Below are 20562 nucleotides of genomic sequence, written 5' to 3'. Positions count from 1 at the left end.
GGCCCCAGCCCGGTCCTGCCGCCGATTGCCGCCAGGGCCTTTGGCCTCTCGCGCGCAGGGGCAATTGTCTATAGAAGCCTCAGAAACATGCATTTATATTAACATTTTTTAAAAAACCAGCCAATTTTTTCGTGTGTCCTCCACTTTTTAAAAAAAAGTGTCCACCATTTGAAAATTTTGTCCTACATTTGTCCCGGTTTATTTATTTATTTAATTTTTTTTAAAAAAAGTATTTAATTATTTATTTTTTGGCTTCGGCCCCCCAGCTGTCTGAGGGACAGCAACCCGGCCCCCGGCTCAAAAGGGTTGCCTACCCCTGGGATAAAGTGTGGAAGAGCCTATGAGTACCATCTTGAGTTCACTGAAGGAAAATTAGGATAGAAATTTAATACATAAAATAGTTCTCTGGAGGTGGAGAGAGAAAGAGGAAAGTGAATTCAATAGTAAGTGCAACAGGGGACAAATACAAATGAGTGCAATCATAGCTATCCAAGTTTACTTTTATGTAGCATTCACATGGATTAAAGAAGCAATGATGGAAACATCATGGGGAAGGTGACCTTACTGAGCCTTTAGAGGTTAAGTCAAAGGTTTTGTAGGGCTGGGTGTCTGCACGTGCCCAGCTCTACTATTAGTGCGCAGGCGCCATGATTGCACGTGCCCATCCATACAGGGCGCACAACGATGACATCCATGCGGTGCAGCACCCAAACAGCACTGCGCAGATGTCATCATTATGCGTGAGCACACCAATGGTGCCTTGCATGCGGCCGAAAAAGAACCCACCAGCAGCGGGTTCTTTTTAGGCCTCGTGGAGACTGCAGTGTTTGTCTGCTGCTGCCTCCTTCTGGGGGAGAAAGGGGCAGCCTCTGGCCACCCCTTTCTCCCAGTTTGTACAACCCCATAATGTCTTTGATATGAAGGGTAGGAAGTCAAAAAATTTTATTTTATTTTATTTTATTTTTGTTTTTTAGTTTTCTTGTTTTTATACTATGTTATATACTGCAATATATAAGACTATACTACTATATATTAAGAAATGTTATAGTGTACAATTTCATATTGTAAGGTTTTTTAATATATGAATAAATATATTATAGAAAAAAGCATTTTATTTTTTTCTCAGTTAAGAATGCAAATTAATTCCTGCTATCAACACTTGGATTATAAAAACTTGGACAAACCAACATTCATAAACTTAACACTGTGTTGGGTTTGGGTGATTTTTTAGATACAGGAATAATGGCTGAGGATATGCTTTCTATGGATTTCTCTTATGACACCACTTGTTTAAAAGGTTTAACACTGCCCAATGTACTATTCTCTCATTCCTACCCTGTTTTCACCCCTGATCTTGCCAGTGATGATGAGCTACCAATGGAATGAATCCACAAAAAGCAGCTACTTACCACTATTTTAAAATCTGAACTTTAGATTTAGAAAATTTAAATTTAAATTCTGAATGGCACCTAAGTGAGAGGTTACGTTTCTCTTACGTTGGAGATAAATAAACAAGTGACTATATAGATTATTTCTCCTAGCAATATAACTACACAAAATATTTCCAAAGGAAAATGCATGTAGTGCCTCTATCACTGCCTTTCCATTGCTATGTAAGCACATCTCACACCAGTCATTTCTTCCAGAACAATTCAAGCCGTGTTTCATCATCTGCAGAGATACCTGGTACTCTTACTTTGATGTGGAAGCAATGGTGTGTGTGTGTGGAGGGGGGAACATTGTGGAAGGTAGACAACACTACATCGACCAAAACTGTTCTGAATAGAACAGAATGTACAATTTGAATGTTGATCCAAAATTCTAAGCAGAACCAGTGTTGCATTTTTGAACCAGTGGTTTTCTGTCTCTTTTGTCTGTCTGCATTTGGGATTAGCACAGCCTGACCATATACCTGTTGTCTTCCCACCTGCTCATGCTGTATTTTCATTAATAACAAATATAACAAAAGTCTCCATGACTCTCATCAAAAGGAAACTCATCTGAGAAGTTTCAAGGTGCCCTGAAACAAAGTATTTCCTCCAAGTTTGGTATTCTCTACTTTCAAAAATCTATCAGCTGCAGAAATGAGGAGCATAAATTTATATTTTTTGGAGCTGGTGGTGGTGGAGGAGGAAGAGGAGAGACATAAGCGTGAGAGCACATGTACACTTTCACACAGCTTGAATGAATGTGTTTTCTCTCTGTAAAAACTCATACACACTATCATTATCTGTAAAAACAATGAGAGTAAGATCTATACAAGATTTCTTGACAATGCCAGAACCTCTCATCAAGAAAGAGCCTTGTTGTTGCTATGTGCCTTCAGGACGGTTGACTCTGACTAATGGCAACCCTCTCCTAGGGCTTTCTTGATTAAATTTCATCAGAGGGAGTTTGCCCTTGCCTCCTTTCAGCCTGAGAGAGTGTGACATGTCCAAGGTCATCCACTGAGTTTCTATGGCTGGTCAGGGATTCAAACCCTGGTTTCCAAGAACTTTAGGGTGCATCTACACTGTAGAAATAATGCAGCTTGACATCACTTTAATTGTCATGGCTCGATCCTACAGAATCCTGGAAGTTGTAGTGTTGTGATGCACCAGTATTCTTTGGCAGAGACCTTGTAAAACTACAAATCCCGGGATTCCATTGGATGGAGCTACAGCACTTAAAATGATACCAAAGTGCATTATTTATACAATGCACCAAGGTCCAACACTCAAATCACTATACCATGATGTTCAGCCAGGGCTTAATTCTCAGATTTTATATCATCACCCAAAGTGGCCTGTTTTGGATTACTATAGTTAAGCAAACTTGGAATGAGTGGCACCATGGGCTGTTTCTTATAGACAGAAAGAATATTCAGTGTCATCTATTGCCCAGCTGAAAATTTGATTCCCCAAGCCTCAGGAAATCCAGTCAGGAAAAATAACATAGAGCTGCAAATTTTGTGTTGTTTTCAGCTGGTATTCACACATTCCAAAGTGTATGGGGAAATTATTCAGTGCAGAAATACAAATAGGATTTTTTTTTGCACAAAATGTAGGGGCTTATGCACCCCGCATCCACATTTATCATACACAGAAAACACTGGCTAGCATTCTGTTATGCAATTATGCTGTTGTACACTGGGCTTATGGCTTCATAACTGTTTGGTATCCACGTTTATGATTGTGCTATCATTGCCATGGCCTTAAATGCCTTCAAAACCTACCTTAAAATCCAGGCAGCTGTGCCAAGGAACAGAATTCTGTGGTGCTGATATGATACATCCACCCATCTTGCACAGGTGAGTGGCAATGTAACAAGCAGAAGGAAGGATGCCTATGGGGTGTTGACATACTGCTGCCTGCTGATGAGAGGAGGTTGGATATGCCATCCTTCACCCCTCAACTTGCCAGTACTGGCTGGATTTTAAGGTGGATTTTGTGAGTCAGATCAAGAAAAAGAGCATAGCCATGACATCATAGCTACATGACTGAGGTGCGATCTCAGCCACATTTCCCAGAAAAGCATGCAGTTTTTGTTCAAATAGAGTGTAATGGGAAACTCTAGTTTAATGTCAGTTTCTTAACCAGGATTTCAAGCCACATGTCAAGTGTGGGAGTCAGATATATCAGAGAAGTATAGTTCAAGCTAACTATTTCACAGAAGCAGATAAAATAAAGAGGCAGAATCATAGAATCAGAGTTGGAAGAGACCGAAAGAGCCATCCAGTCCAACCCCCTGCCATGCAGGAACTCTCAGTCAAAGCATAGAGAGATGGACATCCAGCCTCTCTTTAAAGACCTCCAAGAAAGAAGACTCCACTACACTCCAAGGAAGTGTGTTCCACTGTTGAACAGCCCTTACTGTCAGGAAGGTCCTTCTAATGTTGAGGCAGAATCTCTTTTCCTGGAGCTTGCATCCATTGTTCTGGGTCCTAGTCTCTGGAGCAGCAGAAAACAAGCTGGTTCTCTCCTCAAGAAGACATCCCTTCAGCTATTTAAACAGGGCTATCATATCGCCTCTTAACCTTCTTTTCTCCAGGCTAAACATCCCCAGCTCCCTAAGTTGTTCCTCATAGGACATGGTTTCCAGACCTTTCACCATTTTAGTTGTCCTCCTTTGAATCTTTCCTGGTATTGATGTCAGACTAACTGGACGATAATTGTTGGGATCCTCTTTTTTCCCCTCTTTGAAGATCGGGACGTTTGCCCTCCTCCAGTCTGCTGTCACTTCTCCTGTTCTCCAGGAGGTCTCAATGATTATTGCCAATGGTTCCGATATTACAACTGCCCATTCTTTTAATACCCTTGGATGTAGTTCATCTGGTCCTGGAGACTTAAATTCATTTAGATTAACAAGGTATTCCTCTACTACAGGGGTAGGCAACCTGCGGCCCGCGGGCCGGATGTGGCCCGGCGAGGCCTTGGGACCTGCCCCAGCCCAGTCCTGCTGCCGATTGCTGCCAGGGCCTTTGGCATCTCGCGCGAGGGGCATGGTGGGGCAATTGTCTATAGAAGCCTCAGAAACATGCATTTATCTTAACATTTTTTAAAAAATCAGCAAATTTTTTTGCGTGTCCTCCAGTTTTTATTTAAAAAGTGCCCTCCATTTGAAAATTTTGTCCTACATTTGTCCCAGTTTATTTATTTATTTAATTTTTAAAAAATTATTTAATTATTTATTTTTTGGCTTTGGCCCCCCAGTTGTCTGAGGGACAGCAACCCAGCCCCCGGCTCAAAAGGATTGCCTACCCCTGCTCTACTATCTCTTTACTTATTCTGTGCTGATATTCCCCAATTCTGTCCTCTGGTCCATTATCCTCAGGTTGAGCACCCTTTTCCTTTTTTGAGAAGACTGAGGCAAAGAAGGTGTTAAGTAGTTCTGCCTTTTGTCTGTTAGCATTTTGCCATCTTCTCCATGCAGTGGCCCTACCATTTCCTTCTTCTTCCTTTTGCTGCGGACTTATCCAAAAAAGCCCTTTTTATTGTTTTTAACCTCTCTAGCAAGCCTGAGTTCGTTCTGTGCTTTAGCTTTTCTGACTTTACCCCTACACATGCCTGCTATTTTTTTTTATTCCTCTTTGGAGATTTCCCCCCTTTTCCATTTCTTATACATGTTCCATTTCAAACTTAGCTCAGTTGAAAGTTCCTTAGTCATCCATCCTGGTTTCTTGAGACACCTCCCATTTTTCTTCTTCACTGGAACTGTTTGAAATTGTGCCTTCAGTATCTCCCTTTTGAGAAACTCCCATCCGTCCTGAACTCCCTTCTCTTTTAGTATTTCTGAAAACAGAATCACCCTCAATAGAGAAGTATTGAGGGTGATCCCATGATCAGAAATACTAAGAGAGAAGGGAGTTCAGGACGGATGGGAGTTTCTCAAAAGGGAGATACTGAAGGCACAATTTCAGACAGTTCCAGTGAAGAAGAAAAATGGAAGGTGTCTCAAGAAACTTTACTGAAATCCGCTCTCCTAAAGTCTAGAATGCGTGTCTGACTATAGCCCATTACAGACCGCCCAAAAGGGGCGGTCTTGGGCCACTGCCAGTTGCAGCGCGGAGGAGCCGCAGCAGCCAAACCGCGCGACTCCTCCGCACTGCAAAAAAGGAGTGCAGAAATCGCACTCCTTCCGGCAACCCGGAAGAGCCGCCGCAAGTGCCAAAGCGCGCACTCGCAATGGCTCTTCCGGGTTTAGACGTCTGGACACTGCGCGTCCGTTACATCAAGATGACCGCGCCCGTCTGTATAGGGCACCGCCATCTTGCCGTACGGAATACGTGCGAGGGGCAAGGCGCGTCCGGAAGCGCTGCCCCTCGCGCGTATTCCTGGCGCAACGACGGCGCTGCTTAGGCACGTCTGTAAGGCGCCATAGTCTGTCTTCTCCTTTCCACTGTATAACAAACTCCAGGAGAACATGGTCACTTCCACCTAATGATCCCACCACTTGGACCCCATTAACTAAGTAATCCTTGTAAATCTTCAATTCTTTTGTCCTTGTATGTGAGGTTGAATAATTTCCATAGTTATCTCCTCACTCTGGAGGGGAAAAAACCCATACATTTTTTACCCAACATCCACACATCCTAAAGTATTTTGTCAAATTATTCTGTGCAGAAAAACACACCAGCTTTTGCAAAACAAAAACAAAACAAAACAAAAAAAACTGAAAAACAGTTATTTGGAGAAAAACATGATTTTTGCATGAAAATCCACTTATTTCAGATCAACATGTTGAATTTGTTCATGAAAGAAGACAAGGGGAAGCAGGAGGGGCAGTTCACTTCCAACCTTCTAACCCATGGTTTAATTTATAGTTTAGCAAACCAAAAAGTGTACATCTGAACCAGGCCATAGACTTACTGAATATGCCAACCTAAGGTACTTCATCCAGATTTGGTTCACTGATTTTCTTGCTGTCCTTTGCATTATTATTTCATTGCTTTCCTTAACACTTCCTAGGGCATTGTTATTAATAAACTAAGGACAACGGACAATACTTGCCTGCTCATCACCTCATACTTATAGCATTTCTTTCATTTGGTCTCCAAGAAGGAAGTTGCTGACATGTTCAAATGGGGAAATATAGGTCAGATTTAGCCTCTAGGCAGAATCAGAGGAGAGCCTGGAGCCATCCAAACATCATTAGATAAGGAGAATTATGGTGCCCAGGGGCAAAGCATGTCAATGCTATCCCTAGGTGTTTTATGGTTCAGTTCTTTTAGCTTTGGTACCCCAAGCAGGTCTGGGTGTCCCTCCTCTTCAGAATGCACAACTTTAATCCTTCTCCAACAGACACACAATTAACAGAGTATCCCAGATATGAGGGGTGGATTCCTTAATAGCAACAAGTTACATACCAAAGGTAAACTGCACAGCTTAACTTCTCCCCAATAATTATCCCCAAACAGTTACTCTACTGCTAAATTAATGTGGCTATAATTAACACAGGTTTTAACAAAAGGTTTTAACACAGCATTTTAACAAATCAAACCATTGATCCATTTAGTGTATTGTCTGCTACTTAAAGTGATGGTCCATGGACCAATGTCAGTCTGCAAACTATGGCTGCCAGGCTACAGTGAGTTTCCAAGGAAAAAATCTACTCCTCAATGGGCACAAATTGGTTCCTGGCACACGGGGCAGTGGGGGGGCGGACCTTGCCAGATAGGTTAAGAAACACTGGTCTATGCTAATTCTCAGCAGCTCTCTAGGATTTAGGAGACATTGGGGGTTTCTCCGTGGAAAACATGTGGTCTGAAAGTGACCACATAGTTCTCCCTAGAAAATTCAAGCAAAAGAGAGGAATGCCAATAATATACTGTGAATGCAATTAACTCCTTTTTCTTTGTAGGTATATCTCTGTTTGTTGTTGTTGTTGTTACCCACGCTCGAGTCAATCTTGACTCATGGTGACCCTGTGGATGAGACATCTCCAAGACTCTCTATCCTCTACTGTTCTTCTAAGCTCTTGCAAATTCATATTTGTGACCTCCTTAGCTGAGTCCATCCATCTAGCATGTAGTCCTCCTTTCTTTCTACTTCCCTTCCCCTTTCCCAACATTATTGTCTTTTTAATGATTTGTGTCTTCTCATGATGTGGCAAAAGTATGACAGCCTCAGTTTAGTCATCTTTGCCTCCAGGGAATTGTCAGGCTTGATCTGTTCTAGAACCCATTTATTGTTCTTTTTGCTGTTCACGGAATCCTTAGCACTGTACCTAATCAGAAGTTAGCAGTCCTTAATTTCTCAAATTGAAGCACAATATGGATGTGTTTTGATCCATATAGAGATGCAATGTCTATGTTTCTTCATGTGTACAGTGGAAACAGGAGACAGAAAAGAGGATGGGTCAAGAACCTTGAAGTAAAGGGAGTGTGTGTGTGTGTGTGTGTGTGTGTGTGTGTGTATATATATAGGTGCTTAGAGATGCACTCTAAGTGTATAGTCAGTTTCTTCTGTGTCATCTTCTTGGATATAGGAGGCACTGAGGAAGACTGGGTCGGGGAGTACATCTCTACACATATCCTTCAAGCGCATGAGATGAAGGACAAGGCTTATAGAGATCCATTCCTCACTTTGAAAGCAGAGCGAGCCCACAACCAAAAATGCTCCCTAACAGAAGCTACACTAATAATTGTGTAATTTTTACTCTTGTGCAAATTATGTTCTGGACTCAAGTATTTTGTGCTTCCTAAAATCCACTTCTGTAAAAAGAATTGATGGTTTAGTTAATTATAGGTACTTTAAAATATCTCTAGTAGGGGAAAATAATAGAATGATGGATTTGTGTAGCGTTTATCTTTCTCTTATCTCTTCACCACATTCTAAGCTTGCAAATGTAAGTACATCTTGAAATAACAGACTAATGTACTATAAATGCTCTAATGAATTCAGCTGGATCTGATTTCAGAGTAAACATCCTTAGTTACAATTACTCTGCATGTGTATTTGCAAAAGTGATATAGAAATTGTTGTTTAGATATGAGAACTGCACTGGCTTCCAATTTGTTTCTAAGCTCAATTCAAGGTGCTGGTGTTGACCTACAAATCCCTAAATACTTGGGCTAACACACTGAAAGACTGTCACCTCCCATATGAGCCTGCCAGATATTTGATAACTTCAAAGGAGGTCCTGTTGTGTGTCCCAACACTGAGAGAATTTACATTGGTGGGTACTCTGTACCTCTGCACCTCCACTGTGGAAGTACCTATCCAAGGAAGTTAGACTGGTCCCATCTCCTTGGGGAGAGCACCATTGCAGCAGAGAAGAAGTAGTGGGCACCAGCGGCAGTACTGCACTCCCCCGCAGCAGGAGGGTCTGACCGAGTGTCATCCCTCTTCCAAGGTGTCACCCAGCGTGGTCCACACCCCCTGCACCCCCTCATGAGGCCACTGGAGTCTAGGATTGTTTTTAGACTGATTTTAGGAGTTTTTGAAAGCGTATTTTAATATGTAGTTATTTTAGAGAAGATGTCAGCTACAGATGCCGATGAAACTTCAGGAAGAAAGATTTCTAGAACATGGCCACATAGCCCGAAAAACCCACAAAAAACTATGGATGCCGGCATGAAAGCCTTCAACTTCGTATTTTAATGTGCTTTAAAATGTTTTTATCTTTGTAATATTTTAATTGGTTTTTATTTTTTCATCACCCTTGTGAGCTGGGAAGCTATACAGATATACTTTTTAATTAATTAATTAATTAAATCTCTGGTCATACCACAGCCATTCATATTATTCATATTGTTCAACTACTCAGTATTATTCACAGCCATTCATATTATGCATTCATATTCAACTACTAATGTCTACTAACACTACACTTCAGAGTGAGAAGAGCAGTTGCATCATCAAAGAAACGTGGATATGTCGCTGTTGTAATGGTAGCAACATGCCCATTTAGGACTAGATTCATTCACACTTGACCAAGTGACCAAAAAAAACACATGTATATGTGAATGCAAATCCATGTCATGCATGCTAAAGTTTCCCTCCCCATGGAACATTTTCCTAACTTGAATGTTTTGGGTTTGTAAGGTGATGTATGACACTTCGTTGTTTCAGCCCCAACAGAGTGAAAACTCAAACTGCAATTCACCATTATTGGAGTTCTGTGTTCAGGCTTTTAATAAACAAATATGATGTATGTATAGACACACATACACACACACACTGTCAGCATTTGCAGTGTGGTTCAGCCCACCAGTCCCAGGTAGCAGCACCTTATGTGGGAAGAGTAACAGGCCCCTAGCATCAGTACTTGGGCCAAAATAACCATACCAGCCTTAGTAGGACTAAGTTAGAATGTAATGTGGAGTCAGAAGGTATGTAGTGGGCAGTTGTTGTAATTGTTGTTGTAGTAGTAGTTGTTGTGTGTCGTCAAGTAGTTTATGACTTATGGCACCCCAAAGTGAACCAGTGCTATTCAACATCTTTATCAATGACTTGGAGGACAAAATTGGGGACACACTTATCAAACTTGCAGATGACACCAAATTAGGAGGAGTAGCTAATACCCCAGAGGACAGGATCAAGATTCAAAATGACTTGAACAGACTGGAAAACTGGGCCAAAGATAACAAAATGAAATTCAACACAGAGAAATGTAAGGCACTGCACTTAGGGCAGAAAAATGAAATGAACAGATATAGGAGGGGGACACCTGGCTGAACAAGACTACATGTGAAAGGGATCTGGGAGTCCAAGTAGACCACAAGTTGAACATGAGTCAACAGTGTGATGCGGCAGCTAAAAAGGTCAATGCAATTTTAGGCTGCATCAATAGAAGTATAGTGTCTAGATCAAGAGAAGTAATAGTGCCATTGTATTCTGCTTTAGTCAGGCCCCACCTGGAATATTGTGTCCAATCCTGGGCACCACAATTCAACAAGGACATTGAGAAACTGGAGCGTGTCCAAAGGAGGGCGACTAAAATGGTGAAGGGTCTGGAAACCATGCCCTATGAGGAAAGACTCAGGGAGTTGGGGATATTTAGCCTGGAGAAGAGAAGGTTAAGAGGTGATATGATAGCCCTGTTTAAACATTTGAAGGGATGTCATGTTGAGGAGGGAGCCAGCTTGTTTTCTGCTGCTCCAGAGAACAGGACCAGGAACAATGGATGGAAGCTACAGGAAAAGAAATTCCACCTCAACATTAGGAGGAACTTCCTGACAGTAAGGGCTGTTCGACAGTGGAACAAACTCCCTCAGAGTGTAGTGGTCTCCTTCCTTGGAGGTCTTTAAGCAGAGGCTAGATGGCCATCTGTTGGGGATGCTTTGATTTGGATTTCCTGCATGGCAGGGGGTTGGACTGGATGGCCCTTGTGGTCTCTTCCGACTCTATGATTCTATCATGGGTTTTTCTGTGTCTGAGTGTGTGTGACTCACCCAAGATCACCCAGCGGGTTTTGATGGCACAGTGAGCAATTGTAGTCTGAATCTCCAGTCATAGTCCAACACTCAAACCACTACACTATGCTGGCTCTCTGGTGGAGCATAGGATGGCAAAAGATGTTAATTGTATTATTTCTAGTTTAAAATATAATCTCTTTTTTGAAAGCAAAATAGATCTTAATCCCAAAGAAATGTGCTTAATGTCAGAGTAGGAGAAGCAAACTCCCTTTTGTACCTGTAATCATGACAACTGTGCTCTTCAAATACCTGTGCTATGTAAATACATGTGTTATTGATATGCACTGTCAAAACTGTACGTGCTGAAAGTATTCCACAGAATCATGGAAGGGGCCACAAGGGCCATCTAGTCATCTGTTCCCCCTTGCCATGCAGGAATAAACCCAAGTACTCCTGAAAGATGCCCATCCAACCTTTATTTGAAGACCTCCAAAGAGGGAGAGTCCATCACTCTCTGAGGCAGTCCATTCATTCTTGAAGAGCTCTACAGTTTAGAAAAAGTCTTCCTAATGTTTAGGTGGAATCTCTTTTTGTTCCTTTTTTTAAAAAAATCAGGATTTTCTTGTTTTGTCCTAAAATACCAGGGATGTAGAATACATATCATTCAATGGTAGAAAGAGAAGAGAGGCATGCCCAAGCTGTGGAACATCCTGGCAAGGTCCCCTCTCTGTTGTCTTCCAGCCAGAAAGGGAAGAGTTTTAAAAATCCAGATAGGAAGCCAAGGCTTGCTATTGGGTGGGCGCTGTCCTTTCCTTTCTTTCTTTTTAAACATTTCAAAATGGTGTTTTACACAGTTTCAAATTGGCATTTTTATTCAATTCTGTATTGATGTTTTATATTCTTCTGTGTTTTCATAGCAAATTAAATATTTGAACCTCTGTGAGTCCCATCTTTGGAAGAAAGACAGGTTAGAAATCTAATAAAGCAATCAGAGAAATGCTAGTTGTGTTTTTTGCGACTGAAGGGATACACGTCTGAGGAGGGGGAGTTGGGGGGTCCCCTTAAGACAAGGGTGGGAAGCATGGAGCCCTCCAGATGTTGCTGGGCTGCGACCCCCAGGAGTCCTAGTCAACAATATTTCTGCAAGAGACAACTGAACGACAGCTGCAGCAGAATGTAATAACTCTGCGTGCGCGGCTTGCTAAGTAACTCCCATGCAGAAATAGCCTCATGCCTGGCAACCCTGGAAAGACCCCTGCAGCCAAGCCACAGGCCTTAGGCATAATGGCCTGTGCTGGTTCTAACTGCCCCTACAGCAACAGCAGAGTCCAAGGGGGAAATGTGGATGGGGTTTATCACATGAAGGCGATTGGGAGTTTATCCCATGAATATCCTGGGGAAATGGTGTAATTACGTGAAATGATTTCACACGATGTGGCACAAAACCCACCATGAAAGTGGTCACAAGTGATAAAGTGCATCTTTTTTACTTCTGGGATGTCAGTGACAATGCATTTCCAATATCACTTTCTTTGCACAATTGTGGGTGATAATCATTTGTGTGATGACTAGCTATTTTTGCATTGTTTGTGTGATGCTTTAAATGGACTTTAATCTCTCTTTAATGCTGAAATTAGCCCCAGTGCGATAAACCCCTATGAATCAGAGAGGCTGCAAGGTCCCTGCTACTTTGACAGAGAGCTCCAGGAATGTATTTTTAAGGCAACTGCTTCATACTCTTAATTTCACTAAGTGACTCCTGGCAACAATAAGGCCAGCCTAAGGTTTTGTTCAGATGAGTTTTCCCACTGCTTCTTCTGAGGCTGAGAGAGTGTGACTGGCCCAAGGTCTCCCACTGGGTTTCTATGGCCAATCAGGGATTTGAAACCTGGTCTGAGAGGCAGTGTGGTGTAGTGGTTTGAGCCCTGGGCTATGACTTTGGAGACCAGGGTTCGAATCCCTGCTGGGCCCTGGGACCTCACTGGGCGACTTTGGGCGAGTTGCCCTCTCTCAGCCTCAGAGGAGGGCAATGGCAAACCCCTTCTTTCTAAAAAGCCCCCCCTTCCTTTCCCTTCCCTTCCTCCCTTTGGCTGCATCCGCGTTGGAGAAATAACATGGTTTGGCAGCGCTTTAACTCTTTTTCTGGCTCAAGACTATGGAATTCTGGGAGTTGGAGTTTGTTGTGGGGCCCAGAGCGGAGTCTTGAGCCAGAAAAAGAGTTAAAGCGCTGCCAAACCGCGTTATTTCTCCAGTGCGGATGCAGTCAAAGGGAGGAAGGGAAGAGCCCTCCTCGCCCCTCTTCTTCCCCTCCTTTTGTGGCTCTCCAAGGGGCGCTTGCAATTAAAACACCCCCCACCCCCACCCCCACCCCTCTCCCCACACAACACACGGAGGGAGGAGGAGGAGGAGGGAGAGCAGGGGCTGGCTGGCCTTCCAGGGTTTTGTCCTCCTCCTCCTCCTCCTTTGTCCTGAGAGAGGCTCCCTTCTTCTTCTTCTTCTTCTTCTTCTTCTTCTTCTTCTTCTTCTTCTTCTCCCCCGGTTTCCACAGTTCCTGGGGAAGAAGGAGGGCCGCTCTCCTGCCCCACCGAGGGAGCGGAGGAGAGGCGGCCATAAAGGCTCCCAAGAGCAGGAGAGAGAGGAGCCCTCACTTGGGGGGAAAGGGTGGGGCACAAGGATTCTGGGGGGCAACTCGCTTCCCTCCCCCCACACCCCTCAGACTGTGACACAAAGTGGAGCCCCCGTCTTTCTGGACCTTCTCTTCCTGCCCTCCCCTCCCTTTTCGCTCTTTCGCTTTCTCTTCCTCCCTTCCTCCCCCTCTTTTTTCCCTTTCTCTTGCTTTCCCTCTCTTCTCTTCCTTTCTTTCCCCTTTTTATTCTCCTCTTCCTTCCTTCCTTCCTTTCTCTCTCTCTCTTTCTCTCTCTTTCTTTCTCCCCCTCTCTCTCTAGTCTTTGCCGAGGAGGAGGAGGAGGAGGAGGGGGGGGGTCTGGGGCGCAGGTGAGGCGCCCTTCCATTGGCTGAGGGGCTGGCGACCAGGGCCCTGCCCGCTTTGTTCTCTCGGACCGGCAGCTGAGTCCCCCCCACGCAGCCCCCCCCCCCTCTCTCTCTCTCTCTCTCTCTCGGCTGGCGAGGAGGAGGGCGCCAGCCAGGGCAGCCGGGGCAGGGATTCTGGCGGCGCAGGCAGAGGGCCAGAGCTGCTGCTGCTGCTGCTGCTGCTGCTGGGCGCCGGCTGCGGAGAAGGAAGGAAGGAAGGAAGGAGGCGCCGGGGGCAGAGGCAGCAGCAGCCCCGGACCCTCTCCCTTCTCCCCCAGAGACCCCTCCTCCGAGGAAGAGAAGGGGAAGCAGCCACAGCCAGCAGAAGACCAGCAGCAGCCCCCGAACCCATCCTCCGAGCCAGGTAGGACCGCCTTGGGCTCCTTCCTTCCTTCCCAGGGGCCCCTTTGTCCCCGTCCCTGAGCCCGAGCCCCCCGGGGCTCCGAGCCAGAGCTCTCCCTGGCTCCGTCCGAACCGGGCCGGGAGGGCAGGGCAGGGCAGGGGCCTGGGAGGGAGCCTCCTCTGAGCCGGGCTCGGCTCCAGGGAGGGACGGCCGAGGAGGAGTGCGGAGGAAGCCGCCTCCAGACTGCAGGGAGCCCCAGTGCCACAAGCCCAGAGTGTGCCCGGAGCCAGGCCCCTCCAAGCGTCTGGAGGCACCGAAAGAGGAAAGGAGGGCCGGGGCCAGGGAAGGGGGCTCCCCCGAGGCCCTTTGTGTCTCTTTGGCCAGGGCAGGGGCAGGGGCGGGAGGCGGAGGCAGGGCGGGCGGCGGGGCTCTTCTTTGGGGCTTGGCGCTGGGGCAGTGCTTCCCTTCCCTCTCCTTCCCAGGGAGCCATCTGGGGCAAGCTTCCTTAGAGAGACTGGTCTGGAAAGCCCCGCCGGCCCTTGGAGCAGCGGCTTCGTCGGCTCCTTCCTATGAAGCCCAAGTCAGCTGTGTCCCTGGCCCTCTCCCCGCCTTTCCTGGCTTTCTGTCCCATTCAGAGGCTGCTTTTTAGACCTTTCCCAGCGCTGCCTTGACGATTGTATTAACCCCGCTTTCTCTTTCTCTGTCTGTGTCCCTGTCTCTGTCTTCTCTCTCTCTCTCTCTCTGTGTCTATGTGTGTGTGGTCCATATAAGTATCTAGAAGAAAGAAAACGCCCCCCTTGGGCCAGTGAGGGGCTCCTGGCATCACCTCTGCATGGCATGCCCTCCCAGGCTGTCTCTGTAGAGACTGTAGAGAAAGGTCTGCCACGCTTTTCTTCAGGCTGCCCCTTCCCTTGGAGGGCTGTTTGCCTCTTTTTGGGGCTGGCAGCAGCTGTAGACCACTATTTCAAGCATGATAAGCAACGCAAATGTTTTCTTTCAAGAGAGGAGAGGAATGTTTCCCAAGTTTTTGTGAATGTTCTGGGTCTGGAACTAGATGAACGAACGCCTTTCTTGTTTAATCCGGTGTAATTCATCCCTGATCGGGAGAACCTGCGATCTGAAAACCAGTCCATCCCAGTGAGCAGTGATGGTGGGGTTTGTACATGCACAGGCACCCACCACATTCATCACTTGCCATCTCTGTGCAGTGAACTCTTGGGATGGGAATATTGTTACCTATGGGTGCACCAACATACATGTAGCACTTGAAAGGTATAGCTGTATTAGTCTGTAGAATCAGTCTGTAGAGAGGTCTTGTAGCGCCCTTGAGACCAACTGAAAGAAAAGGTGGCAGCATGAGCTCCTGCTGCCAACTTCTTTCTTTCAGTCCGTCTCAAAGACACCACAGGATCTCTCTCCATACCTGGAGCCCTGGGTCAGTAAGCATAGCACACGGGGGAAGAAGCCCTTTGAGAGCATTTTAAGTGTTTAATAGATCAACCGACTAGAGATACACTTTGCAAACTCTGTCTTTCCTGCCCAAAGCCAGGTGGTGTCTGGGGATCAGGAATCAAGCTGGAAACATTTGTTGGCTTACAAAAAGCAAGTGGAACTAGTGGGTTGCGTTTTTGTCAAGCCTCACAGCAGAAAGTGTTTGTAATTTTGCCTTCTCAAACCACCCTGGTGACTATCACCCTGAATAAATCTTCCAAAATGGAGGGGGGGAAGCCAGCCCCAAAAGGACTGGGAAGTGTTCATCCCTTTCTGTGTGGTTTCAGACTGGCTTGAAACCAAGATCCAGAGGAACAAAGGACCTAGGGCACTTGAGACTGCTGTTCTGTCACCGACAGGATGGAGAGCGCCAGGGATGGCTGGCTGAAGGTCCATAGTGCTCCATAGCCCACTCTGTCCATGCTAGAAATGAAGTGAAGGAAGTACTCCCATAAGCCTTCCTCATTTCTTGTGGAATTATATTGATTTCTCATTTAAGAGACTTGAAATGACTTGCTCAGATCTGGTTTGCACTCTCTTTGTTAATGAAGAAGAAAGGTGTTGGGGTGTTCTCCCCCCCCCCCCCAGTTTTGGAGGGGGAGGTGGTATTTGAGAATCAGATTATAAACAGCAACACACACCACACAGCACAACAAGCAAACACATAACAAACTACAAAGAGAATAAGGATTTGTTTTCTCCCAAGAGGTCAGGATCTGTTTCATTCCCTGTTCTCAGGATTTTATGTGGGATCCTGATCCACTCTCGGAGTATGAGTTGTGATGGGATTATGAACTGTCCTGGATCCTGCACCTGAATCCGGTGCTCTGTAGCATTATCTTGGATGCTGTGCCTTACATATTGGTGAGGGAAATCTAGCCATACACCTGTAAAGCTACCATTTTCATTTTCAAAGAGGTGACAGGAAGAGGCTAATATATATTTGTAGCTTTTGTGTTTTCATTAGCTCAGCATGTGCCTTGTGTCACCAGACCTGTATCTTGAATTTGTCAAGGTAACAACTGAGGTAACAATTCTGATATTTACACCCGTGGCAAGCAGCTGGACACACAGAATGACTGGAAAGTGGAGGAACAATTCTGGGGGTTGCTGCAATTGCTACGCTGCCATTTAGGCTAAATTGCTTTGGGAAACAAACCTTATATAAAATATAGTACAGGAAACCTTTGTTTTGTCTATTGTTTGAGATAATAGAAGGCAGCATTTTTATTAATGCAGGTAGTTTTGGGAATATTTGCTCGGTGCTGCTTAATGTATGATTCAAAAGCAACGGAGCAAAAGTAAGGCTGTTCTTATCCGATTTTGCGCCATTCTTTTTGAAACACCTGGTGTTAGCTAAAAACCCACCTTGGCTGCTTACGCTTACTGTCTGCTGCAGAGTATTTCCTAGAATCTTTTGTTCACCTGTTCAGTTGTGTCTTCCTGAACACTTTCCCCTGGTGTCAGGAGCGCAAGATAAATGCTGTTTAGGGGGAAACTATCCATATTAATCGCTATGAGGCAAAAGAACAAAATGTATTTTTTAAAGTTTGGCTCCAGATTTTTTATTTCTTTTTTCCTACAGTAAAATTTAGAAGCATTTGCTTATTTGTTTAATCCAAGGTATCTTACAGTATGAAGCGAAAGTACTCTTAAAACAATATAGACTACAGAGGGTTTTTATGTTTTCATTTTTTTTGCACCTGAGACCCTGCTTTTAGTGGAGACATCTCTGAAATCCGCCTGCCCAGTAGACTAACTTGGCTTTGCAAATAAATTGCCAAAAGGTGCTAGCCTATAATGCTTCTTTATTACTGTTTCTGCCAATATAACATTTCTTTTAGATTACTCAAAAGATTTTTTCCTGGCCACAGTCAGTCAGGAAAGTAGTTATTCACAAACTTTATCACTGAAGAGTTTTTTGGCTTTTGTCTGTTTTATTTGTATCCCGCACTCCCTTTAATTCAAGTTGGTGGTTTTACCTGTAACTTTGAGGCACGTGTGGCTGAAAAATTGTGACTAATCCACTGTGTCACCTCTTAACTAAGTGGGAATTGGGACCTTGATCTCATCCAGCCCCGGATCCAACATTTTGTCCATTGCAACACACTGGCTGCCCCGTCACATAGGACTGCCTGGCCACTATAAGCTGTTAAGCCTGTTGTTGTTTTTTACCCCACTTAGACAGTGCTTCCAATGAGAGATATGCATTACAAAAGCATATCCTCACTAAGAAGACCACAAACACGATTTATGATTTACAACAGTTCAATTGCTCAGGGACTGGAATATGTGAAGACCCTATGGATATCATCATTGCTGATTGTTGTTGTTGTGTGCCTTCAACACGTTTCTGATTTTTGGCAAACCCACAGTGATACCAAACAAAGCATTTTTGTTCTCCGGTCATCCCAGTACACTTATTTTATTTAATACCTATTGATGAAACATCCAAAGATGCATTACTGGGGGCCTAATAAAACCCCAGAGATGTTGTTTTGTGTCTGCAAATTTTAATGAATTTGGAACCAAGCATTTAGAGGGCGACCCACTGGAATCTATCACCTGTTCAAATTCTCTTTTTCTAGTTTGGTCCCTTTTCATCTCTTCCTATAATTTCCCAAACATTGCTTTTTCATTTATCTGGCATTGGTTTCATCTGGCAGATCCTTCCCCCTGTTTTTAAGGACCATTTTCTGTCTCTTACTTGCACTTTCTTTCTCTTTAGCCTGCTTGTTTCAGCTGAAAAATTGCTTCCCTTAACATCATCCTACCCTCGTCTTTCTGGTAAGTATATTCTTCAGAGGATGTGCCTACATATCTTAGTACAAGAATTGACAAGTTTGCTCTATGCCCAGGAGAAAGATAGGTTCTTCACAGTGGAACCTGTCACTTCCCCAAAATGGCGTAACCTGATGAGGGTGGGGCTTAGTATAGGACACAGGATAGATACCGCACCAAAATATCTTGCAAGGATACAGAAGTGAAGGGCTATCTAGGTATCTCTATATGTTGTATGTGGTCTTGTCTTGCTTAATTCTCCTGCTGTTTTGCCTAGATGTGTATTTTAAAATTTGCATTAGCATATTATTTTGTGCATCTTAAGGACCTTGCACCAGTGTTTCAGTGTGGGTGCCTGGAGGCTTTCAGTTGGTGTTTCACTGTCTTAGTACATTAGCACTGCCTTAATCTTTCAGTTAAGAGCTATCTTGCCTAGTGTTTTAAGGAGATGTTCCTAACTTCAGGACCCTGCAGATTTAGCATCTTTAAAAATCAAACTTAAAGCTAATAAATTTGAATATAGCTATTTTTGTTACTCTCCTGCTCACCCTTCCTGTGCTCACATTTCAGTGGTCTTTGTTTCTTTGTTTTATACTGTTAGTTGTATCTATGTTAATGGTTCAATATACTTCACTTCTGTTTGCCTTGTATCTTGACGCTTTGTGTCCTTGCTTTGTGATGTTGGCTATCATGTGTACCTCTGTAGTCATGTTTGTCCTGCATGTACTATGAGCAGAACTATTTAACAAGGATATTGGTTCTTAAGAGAGAATCCCATTTCACTTTGGTAGATCAAATCTGAAAAATAGTGACTTTGCTTTGAAGCTGCTTCGTAACCTTTGTTATAGATTCTTGATCATTAGTACTGGGGCTGGTCTTTGTGATCACTGGCTAGTTTTAGGCTGCAGGATATTAATGCAGTTTGGAGGAGCTAAATTAATTTTATAAGATGACTATGTGTCTTCAGATAATTCAGTAAAATAACAGCCTGGTGGAATCTGAAGATTGAGATAATAACCCTTTGTTTTAAACTTGAGGAATGAATGAGTAATTCTATCATTACTCTTCATCTGAAATAGAAGCTAGGTTGGGAATATCAATAAGTTTTTAATGAATCTCTTGTCATCACTGTGAGATATGATCTCTCAAAATTAAATCAAATATGCTAGATAGCTGAGGTTAGTGGTGTATGTGTGGTTGAAAGAATGACCATTATCTTCATATGTTGCATTCAACATTACAGCTGATCCATTATTCATTAGTGCTACCATTCCCTGTGTATTTAGATGCAGTATCATGTTAGACACTAAGAAAATTCTTGAAGCCAATGAATAAAATCACTGACAGTCCCCTCTCCCACCTCAACTCAGTGAGGTCATCCATGAAATAGTTTGGATTCAAGGGGGACAGTGCGGGATCAATCCTAGATTATAAGGCCACTAGTATTTTGGTCTCTGCCTTCAAAAGATTTAACTAGAATTGTGCCTAACGGATGAAAAGCAAAACAACGCAGACTATTTTCTTCTTTGTAGGAAGTGTAACTGCTGAGCTGTCATTGCTGTGGGGAGCCTTTTGTGAGATACTATCTCATTGTCTGTGCAAGCTAATACCTGGTGTCTTTCTCCTGCCGTCTGGTTCTCTACTCATGGATAGCTCAAAGAGGAAAAAGAAAGGACAGGGGAGGAGAACTGGCTCAGGAATGCAGACAGGTCAGACTCCCTCCTAGCCTTTAAATCCAAACTCCTTCATAGTATCACAAAGGCTCTGTGTATATGGGTATGTGAGAGAGAATGTATTTGCATATGTTATGGTACTCAAAAGCAAGAATTTGCTATTTTAGAATAACAAAGAAACAAACCAAGCTTCAATGCTTCTTTTAGATTTTAAAAAGGTTAGCTCTGAGCACAAAAAAATGTAGCTTTGTGCATGTGCGGGGGTTGAAATGTTTACCTTGCCAAAATACTGGAAATTATGTTTTCATGCCAATATTCATAACTTACAGTAACTAAATTAGTACTTTCAAAAATGAAATGCAAATTAAATATTGTACCAGAGGGGTGCATAACATGCGCTAAATGGT

General features: G+C 43.9%; 1 protein-coding gene across 1 annotated transcript in view; it reads left to right on the top strand.

The window, feature by feature from the left end:
* Positions 1-647: 647 nt before the first annotated feature.
* LOC149321574 (uncharacterized) overlaps positions 648-20562 on the top strand; it is a 28460-nt gene continuing 8545 nt past the window's right edge. Inside the window, exons 1-4 of the mRNA XM_089514543.1 lie at positions 648-740; positions 13966-14231; positions 18430-18488; positions 20015-20191. Coding sequence (XP_089370669.1) covers positions 648-740; positions 13966-14231; positions 18430-18488; positions 20015-20191 — 595 coding nt within the window. The remainder of the gene's footprint in view (positions 741-13965; positions 14232-18429; positions 18489-20014; positions 20192-20562) is intronic.

Source organism: Sceloporus occidentalis, unplaced genomic scaffold (genome assembly GCF_023333645.1).
Source record: "Sceloporus occidentalis isolate IW3139 unplaced genomic scaffold, rSceOcc1.0.p SCAF_1, whole genome shotgun sequence".
Classification (NCBI taxonomy): Eukaryota; Metazoa; Chordata; class Lepidosauria; order Squamata; family Phrynosomatidae; genus Sceloporus; species Sceloporus occidentalis.
Note: the sequence above shows the minus strand (reverse complement) of the source record. Positions and strands in the feature narration are given on the sequence as shown.